At 45.4% G+C, this 12,897-nt stretch overlaps 2 protein-coding genes across 2 annotated transcripts in view; both read right to left on the bottom strand.

Moving 5' to 3' along the window:
• Positions 1–1,193, bottom strand: part of LOC122707050 (olfactory receptor 4B1) — a 43,892-nt gene extending 42,699 nt beyond the window's left edge. The window contains exon 1 of the mRNA XM_043922729.1: positions 897–1,193. Coding sequence (XP_043778664.1) covers positions 897–924 — 28 coding nt within the window. The 5' untranslated portion in view covers positions 925–1,193. The remainder of the gene's footprint in view (positions 1–896) is intronic.
• A 3,244-nt stretch (positions 1,194–4,437) lies between these two features.
• The window catches only part of PTPRJ (protein tyrosine phosphatase receptor type J), a 169,108-nt gene continuing 160,648 nt past the window's right edge, over positions 4,438–12,897 (bottom strand). The window contains exons 23-25 of the mRNA XM_043912164.1: positions 11,479–11,639; positions 9,850–9,985; positions 4,438–8,087 (exon numbers count right to left, since the gene is read on the bottom strand). Coding sequence (XP_043768099.1) covers positions 7,929–8,087; positions 9,850–9,985; positions 11,479–11,639 — 456 coding nt within the window. The 3' untranslated portion in view covers positions 4,438–7,928. The remainder of the gene's footprint in view (positions 8,088–9,849; positions 9,986–11,478; positions 11,640–12,897) is intronic.

Below are 12,897 nucleotides of genomic sequence, written 5' to 3'. Positions count from 1 at the left end.
CCGCCAGGCTCCTCTGTCCACGGGATTCTCCAGGCAAGAATACTGGAGTGGGTAGCCATTCCCTTCTCCAGGGGATCTTCTGGACCCAAGGATCGAACCCGGGTCTCCTGCACTGCAGATGGATTCTTTACCGTCTGAGCCACCAGGGAAGGCCTCACCGCCTATAGATTCATCTGTTTCCAAAACCAGTGCTAAACCCGAGGCTCTAATGGGATTCCCTGCTTCCAGGCTCCCGACAGCCTGAGCTCCATGCAGGGACCAGAGCGTCAGGACTCTCTACCCTGGAAACTCTGATGGATGGCCTCCCAGGGCTCATAGACTAACTTCCCCTTTCCTCACGAAGCTCCACTCGATGGACCTCGACCACCTCTCTGGCTTCATGCTGTGCCCTCAGCTCCACCACCAGCAAGGCCCCAAAGACCACAGCCTTCTCACTGCTCTTCAAATGCCAAACCCACTCCTGCCATGGGTTTACCCCAGGCTGCCCCCCGACCCTGCCCACTCCCTCGGGGCTGCTCTCTCATTCCAGCCAGAAGGGATCGACAGATTCGTGTTCAATTCCTTCTTCACTTCCTGCCTCTCCTGTAGGCCCTTAAATTCCACAAGGGCAGTGAGCACGCCTTTTTTTCCCCCCACAAACGTACATACCAAGGGCCCACTGCCAGCCCACAGTACTTGATCAAAACAAATTTAAGTTGATTTAAAAAAAAAAAAAAAACCAGCTGCACCTCCCAGGTCTTTCAGATGTCCTGGGCAATATGCTGACTGTCTCGGCACGTCACAGCGTCACAGCATCACACGTCAACATCACAGCGTCACACGTCATAGCGTCACACGTCACATGTCACAGCGTCACACGTCACCACGCTCCTCCGTCTTCTTCCTTCTGAACTAACCCTCAAGGCGCCCTCTCGGCTGGGACATGAAGGTAGGCCCTGGAAGCTTCCCAGTTGAAGGGGTAATGGTCAGGGGACCATTCAAGACATGCGGATGGATTCAAAATTCACGTGGGACGATGCCCTCCGAAGAGACTTAGTCTCTAGACTGCTTCGATTTAACAAGATGACACCCACCCGGGCCCACGTCCACTCAGGCCCTTGAGGCTGTGGACTCAACAAGCCACAGACGTTGCTCTCCAAACTCTTCCCAGGCAAACTTCAGCTCTCTGCCACCTACTGCTTCTCATCTTTTTTTTAAGAGAACAAATTGATGGCTCCCAGAGAGTAAGCATCGGAGGAGGGATAGAGAGTTTGGTATTGACGTGTGTGTGTGTGTGAGTGGGTGGGTGTGAGTGTGTGCTCAGTCATGTCTGACTCTTTGCAACCCCATTGACTATATATATGTAACCCACCAGGCTCCTCTGTCCATGGGATTTTCCAGACAAGAATACTGGAGTGGGTTGCCATTTCCTCCTCCAGGGCATCATCCCGACCCAGGGATCAAACCCAGTTCTCTTGTGTCTCATAAATTGGCAGGCAAATCCTTACTGCTGAGTCAACTGGGAAGCTCCACTGACAAGTAGACACTGCTATACTGAAAATGGATAACCAACAAGGATCTACCATGTAGCACAGGGAACTCTGTGATCAGGCCTCTGAACTTTGGACCCACAACATCCTTCTTAGCACCATACATCTGGAAGCATCTTTTTAAAAGCAAAAGATTTTCTATCCTCACTGAGGCAAGTAATCATGCCTGGAACAATTACATTGTCATATGCTCCAGATCTGTGCTTTCTGCCTAATCAGAAAAATAATTACAGCAACAGACTTCGGGCAGACCTGGACATACTACAGGAATCCATGCCTGGAAAACTGACCTGATTTCACCCAGTATTTCAAATAAACAACTCAGGAATGTGCTGGAATTCTCAGTAGTTATTTTGACTTGGCAAGCAGGCCAGCATTTAGCTGTTGTCTCCGGATGGCTGGCACAGGCAAGGAGGATGAGAAATAGAGAAAGGGAAGTGGGGAGAGAGAAAGATTGAGAGGGTGCGATCAGCAAAGCAAACGAAAGATCTGCTAGGATCCCTGCTTGCTCTGCCAACAGCGAAGAGCACTGAGGACCTCGTGGGACCTGGAGGTCAGGGAAAGGTGGCTCTGGCTGAACGTGCTACAGTGTGGTCTGTTCTGTGCGGGAAAGTACACCGTTTACTCCCACTAACCTGCCAAGAGTCCGGTGTGTCCCTTCCTTCCATCCTACTGTGGTCGCTCACCTTTGTGATCACCATGCGGTTTCCAAGCAAAGAAAATAAAGACAAAATAGAGTGTGTGCGCGCGCGCGCGTGTGTGTGTGTGTGTGTGTGTGTGTGTGTTAGTCGTTCAGTCGTGTCCAATCCTTTGCAACCTGGGCTGAAGCCTGCCAGGCTCCTCCATCCATGGAATTCTCCAGGCAAGAATACTGGAGTGGGTTGCCATTCCCTTCTCCAGGGGATCTTCTTGACCCAGGGTTCTAACCCAAGTGTCCCACACTGCAGGCAGATTCTTTACCATCTAAGCCACCAGGGAAGCCCATATGTCTCAGTAAGTTTACTTATTTATATATGTACACACACACACACACGACTGGTGCAGCATCTTAAAGCTGAGACAGTCCCAGTCCCTGCCAGGGTCATCAGCCACCACCTCACCTCACCTTACCTCACCCTCCCTGCAAGCTCACATCCCAAAGTGCTCGCCAGCCTCCAAGCGGACACATTCACCCTCTGCCTTCCCCCTTATATCCTCCTCCTAAAATCCTGCTCAAGGTCCAGCTCACCTGCCATCCCCACTCTCACGCTCCTGGGATTCCTGTCTCCTGCTTCTTTAAATTGCTTCTGGTATTTTTCGGGTTCATTTTGCACTTGCATCCCTCATGCTCCTGGCCCTCTGGACTTCTTCCGGGCAGGACCTGTGCGGTGTTCACCTTTGTCTTCCTGACGGGCTTGAAGCAGGGGTTGAGTGATGAGCACATAGCAACACTTTCTCTTTGACACACTGTGGCTGCACCGCCTTAGTGAAAAGAAGCTGGTGCATCCAGGCATGGTATACCATTTTGCATCATATGTTCATCATCTGTTAGATTCTAACATACTAAGGATTTAATTTACATATGCTTGTCTACCTCCTCTTATTTCACTGGTGAAGAATCTGCTTGCAGTGCTGGAGACTTGGGTTTGATCCCTGGGTTGGGAAGATCCCTTGGAGAAGGGAATGGCTACCCACTCCAGTATCTGGCTTGGAGAATTCCAAGGACTGTATACCCACGGGGTTTCAAAGAGTCCGAATACAACTGAGTGACTCATTTTCCACGAGGGCAGAGATTTCTATGTTGTTCACAGTTGAACCCTCAGCCACCAAGGTATAGTTGCTGGTGGACGGTAGGTACTCAATAAATCACTGTTGAATGGATTGACTTATTTTAGGAAAGAGGGGCAAGAGATATCTTAAAATCATCTCAGTCTACTTAAGAGTTTGCATCAACGCATAAGGGAGTGAGATGAAAGAAAAACCCCCCAAACTGCTACCGTCACCCGGAAAATTTTGAGATTCCCCAAATCCATCAACCAGAAAGCCTCTAAAGATCTGGAGGCTTGCCTAAGGCATGTTAGCTGCCTCCAAGTGGGTGTCTGTCCACCTGCAGATCCCTGGATCCCACCCTCTGAGAACACGTGCCCCCACACGTTAGAGGCCCGCTCACTCCCCGCAGGCCCCTACTTCATCACCCGCCACGTGTGTTCTGGGCTGACTTTTGTTGTTGCTGCTGCTGTTTAGTTGCTGAGTCATGGTCCAACTCTTTTGTGACCCCATGGACTGTAGCCCACCAGACTCCTCTCTCCATGGGGTTTCCCAGGCAAGAATACTGGAGTGGGTTGCCACTTCCTCCTCCAGGGGATCTTCCCGACCCAGGCATCAAACCTGCATCTCCTGCATTGCAGGTGGATTCTTTATCACTGAGCCACCAGGGAAGCCCTTTGGGCTGACTTACGTGCCCCCAAAGTTTATATGCTAAAATCCTAACCTCCAGTGCCTCCCAGTGCAACTGTATTGGAGAGAAGAGTCTTTCCAGAGGTAACTAAGGGCATATGAGGTCATTAGCATGGGCTGTGATCCACAGTGACTGGTGTCCTTGTAAACAGAGGAGATTAGAACACACGGGGGAAGAGAGTCGTCCACCAGACAAAGAGAGCGGCCTCAGAGGAAACCAACCTGCCGACACCTCCATCTCAGACGTCTAGCCTCCAGGACTGTGAGTTGATCCTTTTTTAATGTTTAAGCCCCTCAGCGTGCTGTACTTTGTTACAGCAGCCCCTAGAAAACCAAAACAATGTAGAAAAATCCCAAGGGAAACATGCTTTTGCTAAGGATCCCCCAGCTGAACCCAGGCCAGTAAACTGCTCAGTAAATGATATGACATGGATGTAAAGTAAGGAGGCAGTAAGACAAACAAACAGAGGCATAATGTGTTGACATTTTTTTATATTTGGTATTTATAAGTCTTTTTAAAAAAATTTTTTTCAGGTCATGTTTTTCCTTAAAAAACAAACCAAAGGGGGGGAAAAAAGCAACCAACAGCAATACTCTGTACAAGTATAACAAACATTAGAAATATGCATCATTCCAAAATAGTTACAAGAAAATTACAGTTTTAGAGTCCACATCAACACATCCTATTCATAGGTGCCCCCGAGGGGATAAAAAGCTACAGTATATTGAATACTCGACTGCTACACAGAGTCTGAAAATTCAGAACTTGGACTTTGGAGGCAAATCAACATCAGTCACCAAGGCTTGTTTAGCTCAGCAAGTGCAATCAAGCATTTCAAAAGGAAACCAGGCTTTTTCACCCCCAGATGAAAAGCAAATGTGAATCAGCTGCATAGTCGGCCCCAAGCCCCAGGAGCCTCCGACTTGGTGATGCCCATGTCCAGTGGTCAAGTATGCCAAAATCTAGCTGGTGGTTGTCACATGGCCACAGGGAACTGACCTGCATCTCATTTCACACTGCTGCCAACCATCACTAGATTTAACTTTGCAGACAAAAACGTCCTTGCTCTTGGAAGATTTCAGAGGCTGAAATCCCTCAAACCAGCTCAACCCATGCTGGTTGGTTTACTTCTGCAACTGTCAAATACTAAGCAGGGGCGATCATGCCATCCCCATGGCTTCACTGGACTCCAATTTTAGCTCATCACTCCTGGGACGGTTTGGGACAGGAGCTCAAAAGCGCTTTCTCTCTTCTGTGACCAGCCCTCAGCCAGCCTGTCTTCTATATATTTACACATTAATCTTCCCTTTTCAATCACTGTGCTATAAATACCCTCACCACCCCCAGCCCCCTGGCCCATCGCCAGGGCTCTTCAGGATGCGGAGCAGCATCGTGAATGACCTTCGTGTGACCTGCCCATTTGGAAGCCAGACCTGGCCACCGCAAGCCTTCCTCCCAGGACTGGGGGTGACGTCTGAGTGTGGCTGACCGGGCTGCAGCCCATTTCCCAAGCTCATCCCAGGCGGAAGGGAGGAGGGTTTCTGATCTTTGCATTTTTTTACACCCATATGTTTCTAATCATTGTTGCTTTCATCTTTTACAGGAATTTCTGGAGTCAAGTCCTTCCCCCCGACTTCTCCAGGGCAGCAGCAGTGACGCGGGCAGGGTGTACACCCATGTGGGACCTGACGATACCTCGGCACCCATCAGCATGGTTTCCTGGCAAACTGGCGTGGGAAAGGGTGGGACCCCAGAACTGCTGCCTGGACCGGGACCCCTGAAGAAGTTAGGGAACTCTCCAAGATAGGCGCGCGAGGGGCGGACCCGTGTGAGACTTGGAAGCCTTCGCCCAAATCCAGCTTCACTCAGCAGCCCAGGACGGCAGGGCTTCCCTGATACAGGACCAAAGAGGACCCGGCCCGGCCTGGCCAGCCCACTCCTCCAAGGGCCTGACACGGAATGAACTGCTTTCCATCACAGAGACAGCAAAGGACTTAGCCAAAAGTGCAATTTCCATTTGGGAAGTAAGGTTCTCCCAAAACACAACATCACCATCACCTCTCCTCTATTCCTTGCAGTACCTCAAAGGGAAAGGGAGACAAAAGACGTATGGCCCTCGACCCCAGCACTGAACCAAGCATTCTCCGTGCACTGTGGTTCCCGCTCTGTGACCCGAAAACGCCGCAATGTCCCATTAGTGCTCAAAGTGCCGGCGAGCCGGGGCGCAGGCAGGGTCAGGAGACGGGCTCCCACAGGCCCAGGGTGACCGGGGCACTCAGAGACGACCCCGCTCCCATTTCCATTAGGACACATCGTCCTACACTTACAGCAGGATTTATCACCGTGGCAAACAGCCACAGGACTTGAGGGACTTGATCGATCCTTCATAAGACCTTGAATACTTCCATTGCTTATTGGAGGAGAAACTTAATACATCTTCAAAATAGAACCTGAGCCACAATATAAAATAAAACAAAACAAAACAAAAGAAACAAATCCTTTCATGTTAATTAATGCCTTGAGAAGTTTACAGATGATGTACCAATAAAATAAATCCACAAAGATTTGGAAACTCTCAGTGGATACACACCTGAAAGCCAAATAACAACAACAACAAAAATTAATCTACAGTTTTTTTTAAAAAAAATCAAAGTAATTACAGCAGCAGTATAGTGAAAAAGAGGTTTTAAAAATAATAATTACATCTTTGATACAAATTCAAACTTTGTACACCTCAATTCCAAGGAATGACTGTTTTAAGAGTTTAGTATATATATATACAGTAGATACGGATATGTGTCACTGCAGATACAGACTAAAGCCAGTAGACTTTAAGAAGGGATTCATCTGACACTGTTTCCACACGGAAGTGTTCACAGATTGCCACACTTTTAGAAACACGCACACACATACACGGACACACAGAGACACATAAAATGCCAACCTGAGTAAAACGTTACTAAAAACCTAGAGCATCATGAATCACTAAGTCACATATTGCACCTTTAAATAATCCTTCTTACCAAATACAGAAATGAGAAAAAAAGATAAAACAGGGACAATAAAAGATTATTGTGTCACTGAAGGGTTCCTCTGCTTCCCCCGACTCCCACCCCTAAAATTTTCAAGGTGATAATTTAGTTTTCACTCTTACTCAACCAGTGGGCAGAAAATGTGGCCAGCAGAAATGTCTTTGGGGAAAAATAGGAGGGGAAAAGGAACGAAAGAATAGAGCACAAAACAGGAGATGGGGAAAGGGGAGGGCGTGGAGGCGAGATCTTCTCTAATCAAATGAGAACAGGAATGTTACTGAGAAGGCTGAACCTCCGGTACTAAACTACTGTTTAAATATTCCACATAGTCCAATTATGAGATTCAGTACAAAAATAGAGATATCTACTGAGTTTTGCCTGTGGAAGCATAATTCAGAAAAGGCACATGTTCAAATAGAAAACAGGCAGAAGAGGTACCACATACCCCTCCCTATGTGATAATCATCCACAATTATGTATTTTCCATCAGCTAGATTCCAAGATACAGTAGGTAAAAATAGACCTCTGATACTTAAAATATATTCAACCCAACACAATCCTGGCTTTAGCGTGTGAATCATATAAAATAGTCTTTTTAAAAAAGAATGTCTTGTAAAAGAAAAAAAAAAATCATAGCTCACTTTTCCTGGTATTCTGTAATTCTCAAGAGGAAAAAAAAAAAAAGTGGACTCATCCCATTGGTAATCAGGAATGTAGTTGATTTGCTCACCACCCATCCACAGCCCCTGATAGCCCCAGCCTCTCATCTGTCATGTTTCCCATGTGCAGCTTCATACTCTCCAATTAGTTCTAACAAAACAGAACGAAGAATTAGGATATTAGACATATAAAAACATGTCAACATCGGGGCATTTTCCTTTGCTGTGGGTGTGACGGTCTGGTTAACTCCAGAAAGGTTTTCCTTTGGAATTAGGCAATGTAACCATTTGTCTTTCCAAACGTGGTCATGGGTGCAAGGTTCTCATAGATTGTCATTGCAGTTGTGTTCTGGTAGATAAGATCCACTTTCGAGTCCTTCTGGGATCTGATAATATCCAAAACACACTGATTGAGGAAAATATACTGGTCCTGTTAGAAAAAGAAAGAGGAAAAAACAAAGGAGCACCAAAGATTAGCACTGAAGGTTTTCTCAAACAGATTTCCACCCTCCAATCCCACTCACCACCCCACAAGCGAACACTCCAAGTTCACGTGGTCAAGAAGTAATTACATCATGGTGAAATCTGAAACTAGAGACACCAAGGATCTCATCACTAATGAGTATCAACCAGAGGGGTGCACCCCACACACAGCTCGACTCCTCAAGAGGTACCAGAATCTTGAGGAAGGGCAAAAAAAAAGAAAATATGTGGAGAAACTAAGGCACATGTATATTCAATCACCAAAATGTCCAACAGTTTTCTTGGCTAGGGAGGATGTGAAGAATAAGGAATAAACTGTGATTCTCAATGAAAGGAGTGAAATAAAGGTGGATGATCAGGGTTGAGTTGGGGGTTCCTGTCCTTCAGGGGGGTTGTAGAGATTGGGGTTATAATCAGGGTCCCCACCCTTCAGACAAGCACATCAAAATCTGCAGGTAGCCATTAAAAAGAAGAAGAGGTATTTGCTGAAAGACATCCACAAACTTAAAGAGGAAAAAAAAAAAAATCATAGGTAAGGATTATATATAAAATAGGATCCAATTTTTCAAATATGCTCTAGGAAGGAAAATCTGCAATATGCTAAAACATGAATGAACTTGAGGACATTATGCTAAATGAAATAACCAAGTCACTAAAAAGCCCAAAAAAAGCTAATTATAAATTCTTCTCAAAAAAATAAAATACACTCCATGTGTGTACGCACATACCTGTTGTTTTTTTTTAACAGATGGACATAAAGAAGTCTATAAAGATATAGTGTTGCTGTTGTTCAGTTGCTAAGTCGTGTCTGACACTTTGCAGCCCCACAGACTGCACACGCCAGGCCTCCCTGTCCTTCACTGTCTCTCAGAGCTTGCTCAAACTCATGGCCATCGAGTCGGTGATGCCATCCAACCATCTCACCCTCTGTTGCCCCCTTCTCCTCCTGTCCTCTATCTTTCCCAGCATCAGGGTCTTTTCCAGTGAGTCAGCTCTTCGCATCAGCTGGCCAAAGTATTGGAGCTATGCAAACTGTAAACACTACCTACCTCTGGGGCATGGAATGGGAAAAGAAAAGGCAAAAGAGAAAAATGTCCTCTATGTAATCCTGTACTAAGTTTTTTGATATGAACAAATTTATGCAATTTTCAAAATATCTTTAAAATGGACAAGAACATCTGTAAGCAGGCATAAGATTTCTGTGTTACCCAAAATCTAAAAGATGAAGAACTATGACTCCATATAATTAGAGCAGAAAAAAGATCTCTACCAACCAACACAGGAGGCAACTCCACTCTACCCACCCCAGCCACCTGCTCACCCCAAAGCACACAATGTTACCAGGCCTCTAGGACATTCTCTGCTGGACTCAGAAACACAGCACCTCTTCACAGAGTTCTAAACTGGTTCAGGCTGACAGCCTGACACCAGATTAATATTCTGCTCTATCCTGGTCAGGATGTTGTCACCCTGACAGCTTTGAGTAGGGCTATTTCCCAATTCCCTGGTTGAGAACACACCTTGAACATGCTGTTTATCTGGAACATTTCAGGGAACACATATAGCTGATTCACATTATCGCCCACCAACTAACTTACACTGTAAAGCAATTATACTCCAATTTAAATAAATAAATAAAATTTAAAAGAAAAAAAAAAAAAAAACACGGACAGGAAGGGAGAATTGTCCAACAGAGACACTGGCCTCACCTCTGTCTGCACCATTAAAGGCCTGTGCATGCGAAGGTCGTACACGATGCCATACACGTCCACAGTGTTCTCGTTCTCTATCTGATAGATAAGACGATCAATGGCAACGAAAGTGCCCGTCCTTCCCACCCCAGCACTGAAAAAGAGGGGAAATGAGCATGTCAGCACATCAGCAGTCGCGCCAGTCGTGTCTGACTCTTTGCGATCCCATGGACTGTAGCCCACCAGGCTCCTCTATGCATGGGATTCTCCAGGCAAGAGTACTGGAGTGGGTTGCCATGCCCTCCTCCAAGGGATCTTCCCCACCCAGGGACTGAACCTGAGTCTCCTGTATCTCCTGCATTGGAAGGCAGGTTCTTAACCACTAGCACCACCTAGCATGGGTCACCTCTACTGTAAAACTCCCACTTCCCCATTTGTACATATATCTTGCTCTCCCCAGCTATCAGGCTTTGAGGGTCAAGGCCAGGACCATTAACCACTGGCTTAGTTAAAACCTCAGCAAGTCAGACTGTATTAGCTTGGTACTGGGACCCAAGTCCTAAAGTTACTTTCAAATCAAATGCCACAAATAAAACACCTTGTTAGAGGTCTTTAATCTCAGTCCCATTGAAGTTGCCACTGTATCTAGGATGGCAAGTTTCATCCATTTCAATCTGTTACTCTCCAAGGGTAACAAAGTCCCTCCCTTCTTCTGTCCCAAAATCAATTCCTTTAGCTCCAAAGCTAATTTATTGTTGTTCTGCAGGAGGGGGTGGCAAACTTTTTCTCTTAAGGACCAGAAAGTAAAATATCATCAGCTTTGCAGACTCATCCTGCCACTGCAGCGTGAAAGTAACCATAGACACGATATAACCAAAGGGACATGGCTGTGTTCCAATAAAACTTTACTGACGAAAACAGGCAGCCAAATAGACTGTGGTGATGGCTTCATGGAGGTACACTCATCTCCAAACTTATCAGGTTGTATCCATTCATTTACAGACAGTTTTTGTATGTGGAAAACATTTTTAAATAAATAAAATGAACTAGAATTGTGTATCTCAACACTTAAACAGCAAACCAAAATGCTAAAGAAAACAGGCTGCAGAATGATTTATACATTATAAAATCTAGTAAAAGTTTAAAGCCATATAAAACAATAGAGTTACCTACATATGCAATAAAATATAAAAGCATGCAAGGGAGTGATACAGATCAACTTTAGGACCAAATGTTCACCTGTGTAAGAAGGGGAATGGGATAGGAGGCTAGTAAGTAGAGACTTTAATTATACCTGTAATATATTATTAACAAAAAGAAACATATGTGGCGTCATGCTGAGCTTCGTTAAATTATTATTTTCTGCATTTTTGTAAGGTTGAAATATCTCAAAGGAAAATATTATAAATGAGAAATAAAATATGTTATGATTTTTTTTAAAATACAGTTAGCTGACCAGATCTGACTCACAGGCTACTGTTTGCCAACCCTTGTTCTAAAGTCTCAGGTTTAAGGAATAAATCCATTGTCCCATATCCAAACCTTCTTAAATTTATAAATACCTACTGCATTCCCTCTCAGGCTTTTTTCTTTTTTCAAAAGTGTCCATATTTATAATTACATTTGAAATCTGTCACATATGCATACCTGCAATGCACCAGTATTGGCGACTCAGGAGGACTCTGCTTCATGTAGTCACGAACAAGGTACCGGAAGTTGATGAGTAGATCAGTGGTGTCAGGAACACCGTGGTCAGGCCAGGAGGTGAAATGGAACTGACGCAGAGGGTGACTCTCACTTGTCAGAGTCTAAAAACCAAGAAGCAAGGTTAGAGTCAGAGAGAAAGGCAAGCTAGATCAAGCCATACCTGAAGGCTGAACTGCATGGAACAGCCGAAAAGCAGCTCAGACGTGGTTAGGACTACAAATTAGAATTGTATGTTGGTAAAATAGCTAATAAAGTGCTTGCACAGACTGCAAATCCGTATAACATGCCAAGCAGGAGGGTTTATTATCTCCCTTTTAAGAAGGGGAAACAAACTTTCCAAGTTGTGAAGTGACTTCTCTAACACTCAGCTCAGAGGCAGAAATCTCGTGTCCTCCAGTTCTGAGTTCAGAATCTTCCCTTTTTACCACAGTCCCCTGCCAATAGTACACTCACATTCTTATACCTACACCTCCTTAGAGCTTCATAAACCCCATCCCTGAGCTCAAGGAGGAATGTCACCGACCAGAAATAAATTTATGCAAATGTAACTATGATAACCAGTGCCTTCAGGGCAAGAACTGTCTCATGATTCACATGTCCTCCAAAGAATTTTGGCTTCCCTAATAGCTCAGTTGGTAAAGAATCTGCCTGCAATGCAGGAGACCTCAGTTCAATTCTTGGGTCAGGAAGATCCACTGGAGAAGGGATAGTCTACCCACTCCAGTATTCTTGGGCTTCCCCTGTGGCTCAGCTGGTAAAGAATCTGCCTGCAACGCAGGAGACCTGGGTTTGATCCCTGAGTTGGGAAGATCCCCTGGAGAAGGGAAAGGCTACCCACTCCAGTATTCTGACCTGGAGAATTCCATGGACTGTATAGTCCATGGGGTTGCCAAGAGTCAGACATGACTGAGCAACTTTCACTTTCCAAAGAATTTAATAAAGTGATAAGCAATCAGCAAGCACCAAGTAAATATTTAGAACTGTAGGGGTTTGAGAAAGGACTCCCCCCAAAAACATCTGTTTCAACTTCAGATAGACAATAGAAAGTGAAGCTCATTATAACAGAGGTAGTTATGACACAGACTGCCTTCCTACACGGACCAAAGCATATACCTTTAATTATCATAACTCTGCCCTGGCTGAACCATTCCCATTCCTGAGTCAACTGTATTCATTATGCCTACACCTGGGGACTGACCTCACCTGTGTGTACTATACCTGGACTTCAGGCATTTGCTCCTTTATGACAGCTACCCTTTGAAGTGTATTTATTTTCTTTTTTAATATATATATATTAGGAACTCCCTGGTGGTTCAGGGGCTAAGACTCTGTGCTTCCAATGCAGTGGGCCTGGGTTTT

Source organism: Cervus elaphus, chromosome 1 (assembly GCF_910594005.1).
Source record: "Cervus elaphus chromosome 1, mCerEla1.1, whole genome shotgun sequence".
Classification (NCBI taxonomy): domain Eukaryota; kingdom Metazoa; phylum Chordata; class Mammalia; order Artiodactyla; family Cervidae; genus Cervus; species Cervus elaphus.
The sequence above is the reverse complement of the archived record's forward strand: the minus strand, read 5'-3'. Positions and strand labels throughout refer to the sequence as shown.